Consider the following 21549-nt stretch of genomic DNA (forward strand, 5'->3'; position numbering starts at 1 on the left):
TATTTACTCTGTTTCCACATTTCTCTATCCCTTGCTCCTATTTAAAAAAGAAAATTTATTATTATTTTTAAAAATAAATTTAAGACTATTAACCTTTTTTCCCCTAAGATTTTATTTATTTATTTTCAGAGAGAGGAGAAAGAGAAGGAAAAAAACATCAATCGGTTGCCTTTTGTTTGCCCCCAAATGGGGACCTAGTCTGCAATCCAGGCATGTGCCTTGACAGGGAATTGAATCAGTGATCTCTTTTGGTTGGAAGGCCAGCACTCAATCCACTGAGCCATGCCAACTAGGGCTAAAGAAAATTTAAAAGAAAGTGACAACATTTGATGCGTCAACCACCTTTTAAGAATAACTATATTAAGTCCTGGGTGATGTGGCTCTATAGGTTGAGTGTTGCCCCACAAAGCAAGAGGTTGCTGCTTTGATTCCTGGTCAGAGCACATGCCTGGGTTGTGAATCAGTTGGTTCATGTGTGAGAGCCAACTGATGTTTCACTCATACATCGATGCTTCTCTCCCTCCCTTACCCTCTCTCTAAAAAAACCCCACAAAATCATTAAAAAATAAGATAAGGAAATTAAATGAATTTTTATGTAAATCTAGCCTTCTGTGAAAAAAAAATCTCACTATAGTCTTAGTCAAAGAGAAAACAGAATGGACAAACTTATCTCTTTATCATGGCTTTGCTGCGTATCTAGAATTGTATCTCCTTCTACACCACTCTTCACTGCTAATCCCTAAATGCAAAGTAAAAAGGCAAACAAAACCTTGGTTTTGAATATACTCCAGAGAGATGTCAGTAACTTGAAACCAAGAGGTAGAGAAAACAGTTATGACATGGATACAAAGTTGATATGGAAAAGGGATATTCAAGAGGGAGTCATGACAGGACAGAGCTATGCACATGTCATTATATAAACCAAAGACTTAGAAGCTAGGTTATCTAGACAAGGGCCAAGGAATTAGTAGTTTATCCTACTTGAGAGCAAGCAGAAAGTATTGGAGAAGTGGACGTGGATCATAAAAATAAAACAGGATAACTAGATCTTGGATACAGAATTATATATTTATATATAAGAATCTAATAGTCATGATCATATGGAGAGTGTAAGAAGCAAAACAGAAAGTTTCTATGAAAAAGGTAGTTTATTCACAACTCATTTTTATACTGTCAAATTTCCTGCCTGTATAAAAAGTCATCTCACTATCTGGAACCACAGGAGTGGCTTGAGAGCATCTGTTCTCTCACTAGGGTCTTCTGCTGCGGCTTTCAGATCCTACTTTAGGTATTAAAAACAGATCTTCAGAGAATAACATATATAATGTGGATTTGCCATGATGATCTGTCCAATTTAATTGTACAAGATTAAGTGGAAGTATGTAGAGCAAAGTACCATAAGTGATAGCAGAAATTGGGGATATATGTATTTGCTGCCAATAGACAGATGACGGATGAATAGTTTAATGGATTCAAGGGAGTGCTATTAAACCAAACAACTACAAAAGCTGGACTGTGTAGCTCAGTGGATTGAGCGTGGGCAAGCAAACCACACAATCGCAGTTCGATTCCCAGTCAGGGAACATGCCTGGGTTGAGGGCCATTTTCCGGCAGGGGACCCACTAGAGGCAACCATACGTTGATATTTCTCTCCCTCTCTCCTTCCCTTCCCCTCTAAAAATAAATAAATGAAATCTTTGGGAAAAAAAAAAAAGCTGGACTGGATTACTTTCCAGTCATGGAGGAAACAGCATAAAGTACTGGTTCAGAGTTTAGGAACAGTAAACCACAAAGCTAGGAGTGATAAGAGGACTTTTCAGCCTGGCTGGTGTGGTACAGTGGATTAAGCGCCAGCCTGCGAACCAAAGGGTCACTGGTTCAATTCCCAATCAGGGCACATGCTTGGGTTGCAGGCCAGGTCTCCAATAGGGGGCACGTGAGAGGCAACTACACATTGATATTTCTCTCCCTCTCTTTTTCCCTCCCTTACCCTCTAAAAATAAAGAAATTAAAAAAATTTTTAAAGAGAACTTTTCAACAACAGGAAGTAAAGGTTATCTGTCAGAGAAAGGTAAAGGTCACAGAAAATGTGAGGTTTACTGGCAGACATTATACAGGAGAGGGGGGAGTCAATTTGATTAACATATCCACTGTGACTCTTCAATGGCAGAAGGCCTAGTAAAAAGTCTGCAGGGAAAAAAAGATGGGAAGGTAAAGTTAATAAGTGGAGAATACTCTTTCTAAATACAAGTTTTAGAAATAGCTATACTCTCTAATGCTTTGGTGTATAGAGAGCACCAAAAATTCTAACCTAAAAGAGAATTTGTCTTGTCTCTATCCAAGTCTAGAGATAGGAGTTAGAACAAAAGTATAGTACTGGAGAATGTTATAACAGACATATACATCCCCTTTGGTCAAACAAAAATCCACAGCTCATACATCTCTAAAGTTCCAAAAGACTTTAGATGACAAAAGTTTTTACATACAAGTTAGAGTTTAGTAAATTCCTAAGAAAACTGATACAACCAATAAAAGACACTGGAAATGACCTTTCCTAAGAAATCCTTTTTGTGCTGCCAACATGGAATTCTTCCTTGTTGATCTTGGTCCTGAGATGATAATGACACATGATATGATATGGGTACTATAAAGATCCTTTCTGCAAATTCTAAAAAATAAGCCCCAATAATAAAATAATAAATTTGTAGATATTTATGACTGATTGCCAATTTATTATTATTATAGGTTTCTAGTTACAGATACCATTTACCTGTAGTAGAAAGAACTCTATCCAGCGACTTCCGCCAAGATGGAGGCGTAGGTGGAAGCACTGTGCCTCCTCCCACAACCAAGTTTAAAAACAACAAAGTTTTAGCAACAAAAACGCAGCCAAACCACAGAAAATTGAACCATACAGAAGTCTGACAACAATGAACCCTTCAGTCAAACCGGTAAGAAAGGCAGAGCCAGCAACAGAGCAGGGTCAGGCAGGAAAGATCCACTGGACCTACACGGGCACGCAACCCTGGTGCACCGGCAGCCGTAGGCAGATCTCAGGTGTGGAGAAGCGGGCGGACCCACTGAGGGTGCAAGGCAGCGGACTCACTGAGGGCTGACCACGGTCACACATTTGCGAGCAGATAAATCGGTGAAGGAGAGAACGGTGAGACAGACCATGCAGGCCCCAGTGGCAGGAAGTGGCAGAGGGAACCACCATTGTCCCTCTCTGACCCTGCCCCCACCTACAGCGTCACAAACCAGTGACCTGGGTGGCCCTGCCCTGATAAACAACTAAGGCTCCGCTCCTCATACCTAACAGGTACAAACAGATCAAAACATGGCTCAAGAAGAACTTAGAGCCCCAGAGCAGATAAATCTAAGCGATGAAGAAATAGCCAAACTTTCAGATGCACAGTTCAAAACACTGGTGATCAGGATGCTCACAGAACTGGTTGAGTTTAGTCACAAATTAGAGGAACATATGAAGGTTAAACTAATTGAAATGAATGGAAATGCACAGGAAACCAATAGTAATGGAAAGGAAACTGGGACTCAAATCAAAAGAGTGGACCAGAAAGAGGAAAAAAATGACCAAACAGAAAAGAATGTAGAAACAAGAATTCGAAAAAATGAGGAGAGGCTTAGGAACCTCCAGGACATCTTTAAACGTTCCAACATCCGAATTATAGGGGTGTTTACTACAGGTAAATGGTATCAGAAGGGGAAGAGGAACAGTCACAAGTGGAAACCTTATTTGAACAAATAATAAAAGAGAATTTCCCCAAGCTGGCAAAGGAAATAGACTTCCAGGAAATCCAGGAAGCTCAGAGAGTCCCAAAGAAGTTGGACCCAAGAAGGAACACACCAAGGCACATCATCATTACATTAGCCAAGACTAAACTGAAGGGGAGAATTGTGGCAGCAGCAAGAGATAAGGGGACAGTCACCTACAAAGGAGTTCCCATCAGACTGTCAGTGGATTTCTCAAAAGAGACCTTACAGGCAAGAAGGGGCTGGAAAGAAGTATTCCGAGTCATGAAAGGCAAGGACCTACATCCAAGATTGCTCTACCCAGCAAAGCTTTCATTTAGAATGGAAGGGCAGATAAAGTGCTTCTCAGATAAGATCAAATTCAAGGAGTTCATCATCACCAAGCCCTTATTATATGAAATGTTTTAAGGGACTTACCTAAGAAAAAGAAGACAAAAAAGATGAACAGTGAAAGGACAGCAAACTCACAGTTATTAAGAACCACACCTAAAACAAAAGCAAACTAAGAGGACAGCTAGATCAGGAGCAGAACCACAGAAATGAAGATCACATGGAGGGTTAGCAACAGGGGAGTGGGAGAAGGAGAAGGGGGGAGAAGGTACAGAAAATAAGTAGCACAGATGGCATATAGAAAATAGATAGGGGGGAGGGCAAGAATAGTAGGGGAGACATAGAATCTAAAGAACTTGAGACACCTGTTCATAAACTAAAGGGGGGAATGGTGGGGGAGGGGGTGTGCAGGGTAGAGGGGAATGAAGGGCGGAATAGAACTGTAATGGCATAATCAATAAAATATATTTTAAAAAATAAAAACAAACAAACAAACAAAAAAGAACTCTATCCAGATACTAAATTTTTTTTGGTTGAGAGTATATCTGAATTCTGTGGGACAAACTGTGTTTGTACCACAGCACAGGTATTGGATTCCAAGGAGTTCACAGGGACAGACAGATGGCAACTGATCATTAAATGTGAATGCATAAAATGTCCCTAAAATCTAAGAGTTCTTCAAGTGAAATGTTAAAAGGCATTATGAAGATCTACTATAGTATTAAATGTAGCCTAATCTTATTTGAAAAAGCAGCTTTCTAGTCTTTTCCTTACTTGTATCATTATTACATCACAGATTCCCTGACACTCAAGTTTATAAAGAAATAAAAAAACTCTAACAATCCAGGAATTAGTGATAGAGAATAATAGTTTTAATGCTTAACAGTTTTAACAGAATAAGGGAACGATCCCCCATCCTACTTCCTTATTAAGCAAATGGACACTATTTTGGAGGAATTCCTTTCTAAATTTTATTAAGTATTCCTTCAGGGCTTCTTGTTCTACAGCAAGTGCCAAAGGAGTGCTGTAAATTCTACTGTAAATCCAGTTAATCAGTCACTAGATCAATGAGGAGGAGAAGTGTCTCTGACTCTTCTAAACAATGTACTCATTGGGTACTCGGACAGAAGTAAAGCAGTGTCTTATTTAAAGATCCTTAGATTGGAATTATAGTTGAAGGGAAATGAAGAATATAGGATGGAGAGCATATTTATTTATGCTCCACTTTCTAATGGGGCATAAATAAATAGGCCAAAGCCTCATAAGATCCCTGGAAAACACAAGATGTGCATCATATTAAAATGGAGTTATTTCACAAAATTTAATGCATTGTTTTTTATTAGACCCTGGTTTGAACAAAGCAACCATAAATCTACATGAAGAAAAATGAGAACTCTGAATATGGACTGGGTATTAGATAATATTAAAAATGATAGTTAATTTTGGTAGAAGTAACAATGGTACGAGATTTACTTTAAAAAATATTCTTGTTTAGATATGCATATTAAAGTATAAACAAAAAGAGAAAAACAGTATAATGTCGAAATTGTTGGACTTCTGTTCAAGATGGCAGCAAAAGAAAACACGGCTCACCTCCTTATATAACTGGATCAAAATTACAACTGTAGAAAAACCATCACTCTGAACTGCCAGAAATCAAGGTGAATGGAGTCCTACAACTACAGAATTAAAGAAGAAACCACAATGAGACCTGTAGTACAGGCAGAGATGTAGAATGGCCTGGCCCCACAACCTTGTGTGGCACATAAAAATCAGAAGGCATACCTCAGGAGTGAGGGGTCCCAGCCTCATACCAGTCCCCCCAGCCCAGGGTTCTAGTGCCAGGAAGATAAGTTGCTATAACTTCTGGCTGTAAAAGCCAGCGGGGATTGAGGCTGTGGAAGACAGAGACTTCTGGAGTCCCAGGCAGTTTCTCTTAAAGGGCCCATTCACGGACTTGCTTGGACTCACTCCCTCTGAGCTCCAGCACAGAGGCAACAGACTGAAAGACATCAAAGACATATAAAGAGGAACTGAATTGTCCACCATCAGGGTGGGAGCTGAGGGGCAGCTTTCTCCAGACAGAAGTGCTGGCAGAGGCCATTGTTCATTTTCTGAGTCCTCCCCCAGAGAGCTGTAGTTGGACACTATATCTGAGACTCCATCAACATGGCTCACAGTTTGTCCCACCCTGGTGGTTCCCTGAGGCCCTATCCCATTCAGCTTTTGCTGGTTTCTTATGTGTTCATTTTCATTTGTTTCCAGGTTCATACCATTGTGGTCAGAGAAGATGTTTGATATGATTTCAATCTTCTTCAACTTGTTAAGACTGATTTTGTGATCTAACAAGTGATCTACCTTTGAGAATATTCCATGTGCACTTGAGAAGAATGTATATTCTGCTTTGGGGTGAAATGTTCTGTAAATATAATTAAATCCTCCAATACACTGTGTCATTTAAGGTCACTGTTGCCTTGTTGATTTCTGTCTAGAAGATCTATCCACTGATGACAATGAGGTGTTAAAATTCCCTACTATGACTGACTGTACTGCCATCAATCTCTACCTTCATGTCCACCAAGATTTTCTTTATATATTTAGGTGCTTCTATATTGGGTGCATACATGTTTACAAGGGTTACATCTTCTTGTTGGATCAATCCCTTTAATATTATGTAGTAACCTTCTTTGTCTCTTATTATAGCCTTTATTTTGAAGTCTGTTTTGTGAGATATAAGTATTGCTAACTCAGCCTTTTTTTTTTTTTCCATTTCCACTTGCATGGAGTATTTCTTTCATCCTTTTACTCTCAGTCTGTATCTTTTGTTCTGAGGTAAGTCTCCTGTGGATAGAATATGTGAGATCTGTCCAGAAGGTAATCAGCCATGTAATATGGAAAATAGAGACATTCATTGGAGATACAAGAAACACTGTACATGGGACAATGATGCCTCAGTCCCCTTCAAAGTAGGCACTGTGGGACCTCACAACAATTCTCCCAATCTCCATTAGCTGCCCTGTCACATTTTTTCTGAATCTCATCAATGGTCTGAAACCTCTTCCCTTTCAAAGGTGATTTGCAGTTTTGGGGAAAGCCATATGTCATAGGGTGCCAAAAAACTCTGCAGGAAACATGATGCATGAGTGGGTGCACTGTTATAATGAAGTTGCCAATCACCAGTTGCCCATAGTCGCAGCTGTTTTCATTGTAGTGCATCTCTTGATCAACAAAAAACATTGAGGTAACACTCCTTATTAATTATTTGGCCTGGGAGGTCATACTTGTGATGGACAACACCTTCCCAATAAAAAAACACAGCTAACACAGGCTTGATCTTGCTGCAACTTTGTTGCACCTTCTTCAGGTGTGGAGAACCAGGTGACTTCCACTGGGACAACAGGGCCTTTGTTTCTGGATCGTAGTCACAGACCCATGACACATCTCTGGTTATAACTTTCTTGAGGAAGTCTGGTTCACTGGTAGCGGTCTGAATCAAGTTATTAGAAACTGCAGCAAGATATTCCTTCTCCTCTGGTAGCAGAAACTGCAGAACAAATTTTGCCATGACATATTTCGTGCCAAGATTCTGCATCAAAATCTCGGACACGGTAGTTTTGGGAATCTCCAGATCAGCTTCTAGTTCTTGCATTGTCAGTTTCCAATCTTTGTGATTGCAGCCCTTACAGGTTCAATGTTCTCAGGTGTTCTGCTTGTTACCCTAGATGTTGTCCAAGAGGTCCCTTAACTTTTCCTGTGTTCTGCCTTCCAGAACATGGATCACTTTCAACAGATTCTCCACCATGTTTGAAGCATTTGTGCCACACTTTTATTTGTGCTGCACTTATTATGTCATCCCCAAAAGCCTTCTGAATCATCCGAATAGGATGTTTCCGTGGAGGAATGTTCAAGCTTAATGCAAAATTTGATGCTGATTAATTGCTCTACTCACTCATTTTGAATGGGATGGCCACACAGTACACATGCTCACTCAAGAGCATCTACCACCCCACTAACTAACATAGTGAAGTAGGTGTCATTGGTCACACATGGGCATTCCAGTCTACCTCCCTGGCTGCCAGGTTAGACAGATGTCATGCAAACCATTCTCATTATATTAACAATGGCTAGACATTTTCCAGACAGGCCTCCTATATGGGTCATGTTTTCTTATTCATTTGGCTACCCTATGTCTTTTGATTGGAGCATTTAATCCATCTACATTTAAGATTATTATTGATAAGTAATTTATTGCCATTTTATTATTTATACTTATTTTCCTCTTTCTATTTCTTCTTCTTAATGCAGGCCCTTTAACATTCTTGCAATACTGGCTTCATGGTAATAAACTCCTTAGGGTTGGGTTTTTTTTTTTTTTTTTTTGTCTGAGAAGTTCTTTATTTTGCCTTCAATTTACATTTTAAATGATAACCTTGCTGAAGAGCACAGCCTTAGCTATAGGTCCATGCTCTTCATCACTTTGTATACTTCCTGCCAATCCCTTCTAGCCTGGAGTTTCTGTTTAGAAATCAGCTGACAGCCTTACAGGAGCTGCCTTGAGGGTAACTGTCTCTCCCTTGCTGCTTTTAAGTTTCTCTATCTTTAACCTTTGGCATTTTAATTATTATGTGTCTTGGTGCAGTCCTCTTTTTGTTCATTTTGATTTGGACTCTCTCTGTTTACTGAACTTGTGTGACTTTTTCCTTCACCAGGTTAGGGAACTTTTCAGCCATTATTTCTCCAAAAAGGGTCTCTATCCCTTGCTTACTCTCTTCTCCTTCTGGCATCCTTATGATATGGATGTTGTTACCCCTGATGCTGTCCCAGAAATCCCTTAACTTTCCTCATTTGTAAAATCTCTTTCTCTCTCTCTCATTTTAAGCCTTACCTTAGGACATGCTCACTGATTTTAAACTGATAAGAACAGATACTACACTTGATCTTAGCCAAAAGGCTGAGAAGCGATGCTCACTGATTTTAGAAAGAGCAGAAGAAAGGAAGAGAGAAAAAGGGAGAGGAACACTGATGTGAGACAGAAACACTGACTGGTTGCCTCTTGCACACCCCTGACCAGGGACTGAATCCGTAACCCTGGCATGTGCCCTGACCAGGAATCAAACCTGCAACCTCTCGGGTTTGCAGGACAATGCTCTAACCAACTGAGACATACCAGCCAGGGCCTCTTTTCTTTTTGGCGCTCTGCTGGGGTGCTTACTGTTATCTTGTCCTCTAAATCACTAATCTGATCCTGTGCTTCAGCTAACCTGCTATTGATTCCCTCTAGTGTATTCTTTATTTCTGACTGGCTCTTTTTTTTATGATTTCTATGTCCTTTTTAATGTTCACTATCTCTTTAAGTTCTCACTGAGGTCATCCATTCTTCCCCTAAGGTCCTTGAGTATCCTTATAACCATCGTTTTATACTTTGCATCTGGTCTCTTGGTTGCTTCCATTTCATGTAATATCTTTTTCTGGGGATTTCCTAGTTCTTTCATTTGGGTCATATTTCTTTGTCTCCCCATTTGTCCCCATGTGTTAAGTAGATCTACTATAACTTCCAAACTTATTATTATAGCTTTATCATGAAGGTGTCTTGCTGCGCTCAGTGGCACAATATTCTGGCTCATCTGAGCTCTGTGCTCCAGAAACGTATCTTGTGGGTTATGTGCACCTTCCTGTTACAGTTGAGTCTTGAATGTTGTTGGTCCTTTTGTGGCTGGAGTTAATCCTTCAGGGTGGCTGACCATAAGGGTAAACCTCAATCACCATGTATGAGACAATGTGCAGGGGCTGTCCCCTGAGGCAAAGATTTTTCAGCAGAGTCTGGTGCCTGCCAGAATCTACCTTTCAGTGTGCTGCTTGTGTGCCTAGTTGGGTCAATCTCTAGTGTGTTGTGAAGCCAACCACTGCCTGTGTTGGTTCTGGGTCCACTTGGGTGAGGTTCAGGTACACATTCATGTCAGGCATTGTGTGTACATGGTCTTGGGCTACCAGTCTGGAGCTACCACACTGTTCACTGTTTGTGTCTTTGTCTACAGGGCCTGGCTGTATATGGGAGGAGAAAATCTGTGTATAATGGTCACTTCCTCCAGCTTAGAGATGGGGGCAGATCTGTAAAAGAACCGCGGCTCCCTGAGGTCTGCCTCCACCTGTCATCGACTCTGCTTTCCCCTGAGGTCTTGCCTGGGATTCCTCTAGAACTTTCTGATAAAGGACTATAGAGTGGACCCAGGCTGGCCAAAACCCACAGGCCTTTCCACAGGCTGTGAGCTTGGTAAAATGGGGCAACTGGAGTCAGGAGGACAGGGTTAGCGGGTTCCCTATTTGAGGGTCATGTAGTCAGGTGCTTAGTGAGGGGAAAATGGCCACTCATTCTCCGCCAGAGTCTCCAACTCTAGTTTCCCCAGAAGGGACATCAGGCAGGTTCAGATTGTGTGTAGCCAGCCATCTCCTCTGAAGAAGGAAGTTCAGCAGGGCAGAGCCACTGGGCTCAGGACAAATCAAGTCTCCCATTGGAGGGTGACCCTGGCCCAGCCCACAGAAAGGGGCTAAGCAGTTCCTCCAGGCCCCAAACAATGGCCTCTGAGGTTCTCAAAATTTGAATATCCCAGCTCTTAACCATTCTTCCTTCCCAGCTGTGGAACTGAGCCCAGGGTATCCAAGGCTTGGCAAGCCTGTTCCAGTCTCCCTTTGAGAATGGTGCCTGCAATCCTGTAGGACAGGGGGATGGCACTTCTTCATTCTGGGGTAGTGAAGGCTGAGCTCACAAGGAAGATGGGAGTGCCCCCCCCCCCACGATATAGCCATGTACCCTAGCACCCCGCCTGTCTGGTTCCCAAACAAAAGCTTCCTGGGGAGACATGCTCCAAAAATCCCAGCTCAAGTCAGCACTCTGGTCCTCTTGAGTGGCTGATCTCAGCAGGATGGAGCTGGCCCAGTGATTCAACAGGTGAGGGGCTGGGGTATCCAGCTGTGTGCTCGAGGTATGGAAGACCAGCTCTCTTTTCAGTCACACAGTTTAGTCACTGTCTGAGTCCCCACCAAGAGCCTCCCCAGAAAAACAAGGGCCTCAAAATTCACTGCTAGGTACAGCCCACAGGCCTCTCTGCAGGACGTGAACACAGCAGGAGTGACACTGCCAGCAGTCGGAGATCAGGGGTGCACTCCCCAGGCTGGGCTGTAACAATAGGAAGCTTGTCCCTGGAAGGTGGCATCTGAGTTTCCCAGGCAGACTGAATCCCCACTGATTTTGCCTACCAGATACTATGCAAGCTCCTCTTTCCATCTCTATGCTCTGGGTTGGGGATCCCTGCATGGGGCTGATATCCCACACTCCTGAGGAAAGGAAGTTTTGTGGCCACAATATCCCTCCAGTTTTGCAGCCACTGCACCTGGGTGCAGGATCGAGCCCTTTCCACATCCCCACCTTTCTCACTAGTCTTTATGTAGCTTCTTCTGAGAGTCCTTGGTTTGGTTATAACGTTTCAGTTCAGCTAGCCTTCAGTTGGTTATTCAGGTGTGAATAAATTATAGAGCAATCATGCTCTATAATTTAGCTGTAAATCTGGGGCCAAGAGCAGATAAGTATAGCTTCCACCTACTCTGCAGCCATTTTGGAATTGATATTATATTTTTTAGATTTTCCTTTTATTCTTCTCTTTCTCAGTTTCCTTTGTTAGTTCATCCCCCTCTAGTTGATCCTTAAATGTTAGTACTCCCCAAATCTCTGTTGTAGGCCTTCTTTTTTCTTCTCATTCCACGTTTTTGTTGTAAATCTTATCATATTGGTAAATTACTATTTGTACACAAAAATTATTCCTCTTGAACCATTTTCCCAATATTTCCACTTGAAGTGATGCCTCAGAAGAAGCTATACTGGTCCCAAGGCTGACTGCATATCTTTCCTATCTTCCAGTGTTATCTGTTTCAATATAGAGCACCTCCACTCATCTAGCTCTTCATGCTCAGAACCCAGAAATCACCCTTTCTTATTTTTCACATCCTAATTACCAAAGCTGGTTGGTTATATCTCCTAAATGTCTATGGAATCTGTCTACTCTGCATTTTTTACCATCCTAGCCCAAGTCACTATAACTTCTCACTTGGCCTCCTGCAATAGTCTCCTAACTAAATCCCCATTCACTCTTGCCTCAAAGTCCAAAACACCTTAATGTTGTACACAGGGCAAGGAGACACACACCACTAGTGATACACTGTTTAAGTATAGAATAGGTTTACTAAGAAAAACTTACTGAATTGGCCAAAAAGTCCACATGGTTTTTCCTGTAAAATAAAAGACATATTTTTCATTTTCACCGATAACTTCACTGACTTGATTTTGAATATGTTGGGCATCTTCCGGGTGGTAGAACACTGACTATTCTGTCTTGATTTGATTGCTATCAACTTCAATTGGTCTACAAGACCATGGAATATTGTCCAGCAAAAAATCTCCAGCATAAAACTTCGTAAAAGTTTTGACACATTCAATCAGTCACAGCATGTTCTCCAAACACTGTAAAAATCTTTCTTTGCATTTCAGTTGTGTTTTTACCTTTCTTGAAATAATGAATAAAGCATTATATGCTCAAAATGTTGCATATTTTATTCCATCTTCAACATTAAAATGGCTCCACAAAAATTCACTAATTTTGATGTTTTTAAAAAAATGCATGCTGATATGATAGCTGTCACAACACAATCTAACAAAACTGTTTCGAATGAAGTTAAAGACAACTAACTGCTACTAGAGCCATTTTGTGGACAAAAACAAATGAACTTTTTGGCCAACCCAACAGAAGCAAAGAGAAACAGCAGTTGCACACACTCTCTGAGCTACCATTATCTCACAGAAAGGCACAGTTAGGCCAGAAACGGAGATATGATAGAAAGTGCTCCTGAAGGGGCACCCCCTCCCCAACTACACAGGAACACTGGGAAAACTGCTGAGCAGTAAAGGATTTCTAGGCAGGGGTATGGCCTTGACAGAGAAGAGAACACCTAGAGCTCAGTTTTGGGAGGTGGTATAACAATTACCAATGACCGTTAGATACTTTGTTTTCCCTTTGAATTATCTGTTCCTGCTGAACCCAAAAGAGAAAACAAAAGGAACGATTAGGCCATCAAGAAACCAAGATCTGTTTCTTAACTCAAGATCAGGTATGTGCCAATCTTTTTAGTCTTATTCCATGTTTCTTACTTTCTATGCTTCAGCCACACAGGCCTTCTTTCAATTCCTTACTGAGTTAAGTTCTTTCTCTCCTCAGGGTCTCTGGACACATGTTGCTTAATTCTTTTTATTTACTTTATTTATTTTGCTAACTAACTGAACTCCTACAAGATTCTTTTTCAGGTCTCATTTTAATTTTTTTTTTAGCTGATACTAGCCTCTTTTATTAAGAGTTACCAAATCCAAACTATGGCTGAGATGAGAAAAGCATATCTAAACTCTCCATGACAGAACATCAGTAAAAACAAAGGACAGTGGACAAACCAAAGGGAGGTAGGAGAAAGGGTGGGAAGTGGGGATGGCTGGAGTGGGAGGAAATGCAGGGGAAAAATGGAGACAACTGTAGTTGAACAATGCTAAAAAATATATAAATAAATACATAAAATATTAAAAAAGAAACAAAAACTCGGGCCTCAGTTTCAATGTTACTTCTCAAAGAAGTCTTTCCTGACATCCTCAATCAGGTTACAAGTCCTAACAAAAGCACTCAGCATATTGTATGTACCCTTTTCAGAGTGTATCTCAATAGAAATAATAACTATTTGTGCAATTATTTAACATCTGACCCTTGCCACAGTAGGAGGTCTTTAAATGACAGCAACCATAGCTGCCTTGCTTGGTCTGCAGTCCTAGTAATTAGCTGAGTGCCCAGACATAATCATGCTCAATCATTACTTGTTAAATGAATGAAGTGAGGACCTGAAGAGATCAGGTAAAGCAAGATGACTTAGCAGTATTTACTAATTAGTAGCAATTCTATTTCTGATGTTTTTTGGCCTTAGATTTTTGAGGAGTAGGATGACCCTGAGCCCACACCTAGCACACATCTAGCTCAAATGTGGGAGCCATACAAATAAACATTTTCTATAACTAATATAGGGGTAAGAGAGCTAGGGCTTTAGAATATTCTTATATGAGCAAACAAATCATTATTTTACACTACTCTGTGCAATCTATTGATTAAAATGTTGAAAGAAATATGAAGACCTGATTCCTAACTTGAATAAGCATATTTTCACTTAGAAAAATAATATTTACAAAGAAAACTGGTAACTAGGAACTCATCAATAAGGGCAAAGTACATAAGGATGGTATGACCACAACAGCTAGAGAAGGATGGATAGAGGAATGATGCCCAGCCTTACTTATCCTTTTGTCCCATTAAAACCACCTGGGAGCATTTAAAAAAATACTGATGCTCAGGTTCCACCTCCAGGGATGCTGATTTTAGTTGGTGATGGACTCTGTGCATTGGTATTTTTTAATCCTTACCCAAGGACATTATTTCATTGCTTTTAGAGAGAGAGGAAAGGAGAGAGAAAAATCACGTGGTTGTCTCCTGTACGCAGCTGGATAGAGGATCATACGCACCTGGACCGGGGATTAAACCCACAACCTAGGTGTATACTCTAGTCGGAAATCAAACCTGCAACCCTTCGGTTACAGGATGTCACACCTACCAACTGAGCTGCACTGGCCAGGGCTGTGCATTGATATTTTTTTTAAAAGCTCCCCAGGTAGTTCTAGCGTGCAATCTGGATTGAGAACCACTGGTGTAAAAAGGAAAGCAGTAACTTTACTGAAGAGTTGGTATTCAAAATGCTTCTTTTAAAAGGTGAAATTTGAATAGGCAAAAAGGAGTGGGATCTTTTTAAATGGAGATTAAGGAGTAATAAATGTCAGTAAGACGCAGAATGTAAAAGCATAAAGTGTGTGTGGGGATGGAGGATTATTAATGAGTAGACAGGCCACTGTGCCTGGAGCGGTGTTGGCACAGGGGGATAGTAGAAAATTCTTTGCATTGTTATCCTGTAGGCACTGAACTCGTACCTCTAGGTGCTACTGAACATTTTTGCTACATTACTGGCATGATCAGAGCAGTATTCTATGACAGAAGTCTAGGTTTAAGTTGATAAACTCCTGAATTACATGGTAGCTATAAAAATGAAAGGTGTGGATAAAGAGATAACAAAACAGATGAATCCAGTAAGATTTTTTGGCAGAGCTATAAATGGCATGATAAGACTTTAAAGTCACACTGATACTTCTAATAATAGCAAACAGTACCATAAAAACACAACTTGATTCTTTCTTCTAAACTCCTTTAGCACTCAAATACGAACATCTCTCATTCATTAGCAATCATCCTACTTCTCTCTCTAGGGTTTATTTATTTTTTTCTTAAAAAGGGAATAAATGCGTTTTAATACGTTTTAGTGTGTGTATATGAGAAGGAGGTGAGATTTAAACTAAAAGGAAAAAGACAAAATTGGAAGTAACACTTAAATGGTTAATCCATTTTATCCTAAAGAAGTATTTAAAAATTACCTTAAAATAAATAAAAAATAAAAGTTACTTTCATAATTTGATGGTTAAGGAATATTATGCTAAGTTTTTTATTTTGAAGCAGATCATAAGACATCTCTAATCAAGTTCCTTTAATTTCAAGTAACAATTAAATAGCTATTTCTATATCATACCTTGTGTTTGGTCATGGTGCTAAAATGATTATTCCGAAAGAACACACAAAGTTCTCCTTCCTGAACCGTTGAAGTTAGTTCACATAATCCATGGTATGTCAGTTGAGTGGCTGTGTTATTTAGAAACTGCTCAGCTACAAAGCCTATGGAACCAATGCATAATATTAGATGGAAGAATAATTTGAAAATTTAAAGTTTTTCTATTTACATTGTGTTCCAAGTGTGAAAAAAGGCCAGTCAGAACAAGACTTCTCTCCTACTGTAACATTATGGACCCAACTGGAGATTCTACTGTTTTATTTTGGAAGATGTGTCTATAGACATTCCCATCCTAAAGAAACAGTTAATGTACGTACATATACTGTTTTTATCTGTTAATATACTTACATATACTTTATCGACTTTCAAAAAGGATTTCAAGTGGCTTGCAACAAAACACACAGACACAATAAAATTAAAACCCACTAAGACAAATAAGGCAAGAGTTAGCAATTTAAAAAATGTGTAGGAGTGAGAGATGTATGTCAACAGCTACTTCCCCAGTGATTGGTGTTTAGAAATTAAAAGTGGTCTTAACAAATTAAGTTGCTTAAGATTTTAACAAAGGTCCCAAATAATTCTCAATTCACAAACTGCTCAATTCATGCCTAAAACTAAAACTAGGTGTAAAATTGAAAACAGCGGATAACTGATGCCATTATTATCCTAATCTCCTCCAACATATACCACTATATATGAGGGGGGATCCCCCTAAAAAAACCAGAAGTATCTTTTGGAGGGTGGGTCCCTGGTAGTACAGGCTTCCCACACCAGGAGAATGTTCTAGGAACCCATCTGTATCAGTGTATCAGCTGGTGTTGCTGTGAGAGGCTGCATCTGGCTTCAGTGATTTTGTTTTGAAGGCTCTTTCAACACACTGGCCCATTTCATGATGGGTGATTTAAGTGTACCTGTCCGCACAGTGCTGAGTGTTCAGCAGTTTTTGACCAAGAATAACACAATCCCAGTGTCCCACCCTCTTTATTCACCTGATCTTGCCTTGAATGATTTTTGTTTCCCTAGATGAAAAAAGTCCTTAAAGGGAAACATTTTGCCAATGTGGAAGGAGTAAACAAAAAACAACAGTAGCAAAAAATTGGCATCAAATTGAGATCAAAACTGTTTTGAGCAGTGGGAAAACATCTTGATAGGTGTATTGCCTCAAACTGAGAGTCCTTTGATGGTGATTGAAGTTTTAACATGTAAGAATAAATGCACAATTTTTTATAAATAAATTCTGAAGGTTTTTTGGGTTCTACCTCATGTAGTATACATGTGTGTGTGTGTGTGTATATATATATATATATATATATATATATATATATATATATATATATAGTTCAGAAACAAATAATCTCTTTTGTTTTCAAAATAAAATATAAAGAAGTTTTGGGGTTTGATTTAAAAGATACATGAATAATTGATTCCTGTTATTGGCCACATTTACCTACTAGCTAAAATTTATTTATAACTTTAAAACTAATACCTGCTGTGCTTTCAGGATCATTCCTGGATATGTGCAAGGCTGCAAAGAAACTGAGTTGCCAAACATGCCAAGTCCCTACTGAGGTCAAACAGTGCAACATTCTGCCTTGTTTCAGCTCTCATACTGTAACAAATACCCTTCCCACAACTGACTGAGTGCCACATTCTTCCCATTTTGGTGGTTTTGGGGGGATGATATTTACAGTGTGAAATGGCCCCCAAGCATAACACTGGAGTGCTTGCTAGTGTTCCTAAGTGGTGGATAAAGGCTGAGGTGTGACTATGGAGAAAATTCACATTTTTGCAGCTCTGTTCAGGTGAATTATAGTGCTGCTGGCTATGAGTTTAATGTTACTGAATCAACAATATATATTAAATAAGGTACCTCTAAACAGAAATGCACATAAAACAAGGTTATATACTTATGAGTTGATGAAAATCTTGTGACTAGAGGCTCATAGGGAACCTAATCTTGTGTTTCTCATAGGAGCACTGGTTAAATTATTCACTAATTAATCCAGTTTTCATAGCAACTTTATAGAATAGTGATTTTCAACCAGTATGCTGCAAGAATTTTTAAAACATGCAAATACATGACTACTCAGTCAGGGGCACTGACCTCTTTTTCCTTAGATGGTCTAATAAAAAATGACAACAGCCAACACAACGATAGCCGTCTGATGTTAATGAATCAGACTTATACCTATTTTTTCATGTCTGATTGGCAAAAAACTTTTTTGGTGTGCCATGGAATTTTAATAATTAGTTTATGTGTGTCATGAACTGCAAAAGGCTCAAAATCACTGTTATAGAACATAACTGCTGGGAATGAGAATCAACTTTATAAATATTTTAAAAGCCTGTATTTTTCTATCTTTTTCTCTTTTTTTTCCTTCTTCTAATAAAGAAGAAAAGTCTCAGAAATAATAGGAGGAAAAGAGTGCTCTCAAACACTTTGTAAGCGAGTAGAGAGGTGCAAATATGGGCAATAAAGTTGAACCTGTGTTCAGAAGCTGATGACTCAACAAGAAACCGAAAATAAACTTGGTAGGGCCAGGGGCGGCTGGAGGGCACAGGCATCCCACTCACGCTCCGCCCTCACCTTCAGTGTCAGGCCACAGCACTTTGAGCTGGAGTGGTTGTAAAACGTTACCAGTATATCACACTATTACAACAAATTGGTTAGGGCAGGAGAGGAAGTGCAAAACATACAGAAGGCCACAGCAAAAGGGAATTTATAGGCGTTTGCAACTTCTGGGGTTAACAAATTTAGAAATAGAGTCGCCCCCCTCAATTACTATTATTACTTTGCTAAATACTAAGTTATTGAGTAGAATATGTGGGTTATATACTGAAGCATGTACTGTTGTACAGCATTTTAAAATGTGGTGCTGAGAAGCACCACTGCTGGGTTACTAAACACTTCCTTCACAAAGATATTTCTAAATGCTCCTCCAACACCTCACTCACACAATGTCCTCTTTACAAATCCTCTCTAGAAAACACGAACATCTGCCCTGGCTGAGCAGAGCAGCTCAACTGGTGAGTAGTGTCCCGAGAAACATCATGGTGGCAGAGGTTTGATTCCCGGTTAGGGCAAACACAAGAAGCAACCAATGAATGGACAAATAAGGGTAACAACAAATCGATGTTTCTCTTTCTCCAAGACTAAAAGAAAAAAAACTTTTTTTTTTAAAAATAGAAGACCAAAAATTCAATGGAGGTAGAGCTCAACATCACTTTCATGTGTATGAAATTCAAAACTTCAACATCAGAAAGGGCTTTCTCAGCTTCTTTCTGTAGAACAGAACAGAAGAGGCTCAGAGAGAATAAGTAACTTTCTTGAGGACAAAAACTACTTATGGAAAAATAAAGATTGGAACCCAGGAGAATTATTGGAATTGTTAAAAAATTAGCTTCTTATTACAAATGCAAACTAAATTATATTTCCACACAACAATAAAGCACAGTAATTTAGACTTGTAGAGAACAATGTTTCCTAATTCTTTTACCAGCACTTAAACAATGACATCCCTGTGATTTTAGTGGAATATTCAAAAGCCTAATCCAGTTTCAACTTTTCACAACTAAACAAATTTTGGTAAACAATTCTAAGTGTTACATAGCAGTTTATTTACCTGCATTGCTTCAAATGACAGTTTATTTGCAATACTTAGATTCAATTTCAATTTTATTATTATAGATAGTATTATTAATGAATGTAAAAATTATAATAATGGTAGCAATAATAAATATTACTGAAAATAAATTTAAATTAAAAATTATTTTCCTGACAGCAGTGTATTTGAAAATATCTCCTGGTTTCAGAAATTCAACACTAACGTAGTTTATCAAATTATTTTCCTTTATTAATGAAGAGTTATTAGAGAAGATGAAAGTTCTGACTGCCTGATGTGAAATTAGAATGAGAGGCACTAAAATTAAGCAAAAAGGAACAAAAAGAGGTAATGACGTAAAAAGAGGCCCTGCCCAGCATGGCTGAGTGGACTGATACCAGCCTGCAAATTAAAAGGTTGCTGGTTCAGTTCCTAGTCAGAGTCAGGACACATGCCTGGGTTATGGGCCAGGTCTCCAGTTCAGGAAGCACAAGAGGCAACCACACACTGATGTTTCTCTCCCTCTCTTTTCCCTCCCTTCCCTCTCTCCAAAAATAAATTTTTAAAAATCTTAATAAAAAGCATTACAAAAATTCAGATTATTTAAAAACTGTGGCTAGTGGCCCTGGCTGAGACTCATGTTCAAATTAAAACTCAGTCAAAATTTAACTATGTCACTGTGATAGCTTTGAACAAATGATGTGATTCTCTTTTTAAATTCATCTACTGTGAGATTCCAAAATCAAACACAGTGTATTAATATTTGTCTTCAAGTGGATGGGACAAAAAAATCTCTTTTAATATGAAAATATAGGGGCTCATAGGATTCAATTCCATGGAAGCAGTAGGGAGCCCAGAACTTCTTATTGTACTAGAACATAAGGGAATACTCAAGAAATGATGAAAACATGTCAAAAGAAAACTGGATTCAGCTTGAGATCATCCCATTAGCCTTATCTGGGATAATTCTAAACATTGAAAAGAATAATGATAACAAAGAATCTATAATATGCTGAATAAGATACTATCCATGAGTCTACACTGATAAAGAAAAAAATTTTAATATTTAATTTATTTATTTTTAGACAGAAGAGAAGGGAGAGAGAAAGAGAGGGAGAGAAACATCAATGAGTGGTTGTCTCTCACATGCCCCCTACTGGGGACCTGGCCTGCAACCCAGGCATGTGCCCTGACTGGGAAAGAACTGGTGACCCTTTTGTTTGCAGGTCAGCACTCAATCCACTGAGCCACATCGGCCAGGGCTGATAAAGGAATTTTTTAATGGGGTAAGGAAAAGAAGGGAAACTACTTTTATAAGATGCCAATTAATAAATGTAAAAGAAATAACATTACTTTATATTATAAAGAAATATTATAACTACCATATTAATAATTGATTTAACAAGAATCAAGAAATGCCAACTGTAGTGGGTGAAAGATTATTAGGAAACAAGGTATTCACACAGTTTCAAAGAATTAAGATCAGAGATTACTTGTTAATTACAAGAGCAAAGGGCTTTTCAACAAAAAATCTGGCAGACACCACCTTAATTATTGTGAACATCACCAATAATGAATTGATGACACCACGTGCTATCTGATTTGATGCACTGGGGGACATACAATGTCACCTATGTAGTATTTCCACCAAAAAGATATAACTTAAATCTACTAAGAAAACAATCACATGAATCCAAATGGAGGACTATTGTATAAAACAAGTGGCCTGGACTACTAAGAAAAGTTGATGTCACAAAAGAACAAACAGAAAAACAGAAAGAAAAAGGGTTAGCGATGTGTTTTAGATTTTAAGAGACTAAAATGATAGGACAATTAGATGATCCTTGATTGAAGCCTGCATTGAAACATTTAAAACCTGTAAGGGGCATTATTGGGACAATTGGGGAATTTTGAATATGAACAATATATTAGATAAGAGTATTGTATCAATGATAAATTTCCTGAGATAATTTTAAGGAAATTATATAGGAGAATTCTTTGTTCTTAGGAGACAAATGTTAAAGTATTAATGGTTAAAGTGCTATGATATTTGCCACTAATTCTCACATGACTTAGGAAAAAACGTGTGTGAGAATATGAA

At 39.0% G+C, this 21549-nt stretch overlaps 1 protein-coding gene and 1 pseudogene across 2 annotated transcripts in view; both read right to left on the reverse strand.

Moving 5' to 3' along the window:
• MINDY2 (MINDY lysine 48 deubiquitinase 2) overlaps positions 1–21549 on the reverse strand; it is an 81615-nt gene that overhangs the window by 14443 nt on the left and 45623 nt on the right. For both annotated transcript variants that reach the window (XM_037151002.2, XM_037151001.2), the window contains exon 6: positions 15808–15950. In XM_037151002.2, the coding sequence (XP_037006897.2) occupies positions 15808–15950 (143 nt within the window). The remainder of the gene's footprint in view (positions 1–15807; positions 15951–21549) is intronic.
• Positions 8951–9064, reverse strand: LOC128628160 (uncharacterized; annotated as a pseudogene).

The sequence above is a fragment of the Artibeus jamaicensis genome, unplaced genomic scaffold (genome assembly GCF_021234435.1).
Source record: "Artibeus jamaicensis isolate MK-2021 breed Jamaican fruit bat unplaced genomic scaffold, CSHL_Jam_final contig_548, whole genome shotgun sequence".
In the NCBI taxonomy this organism is placed as follows: Eukaryota; Metazoa; Chordata; class Mammalia; order Chiroptera; family Phyllostomidae; genus Artibeus; species Artibeus jamaicensis.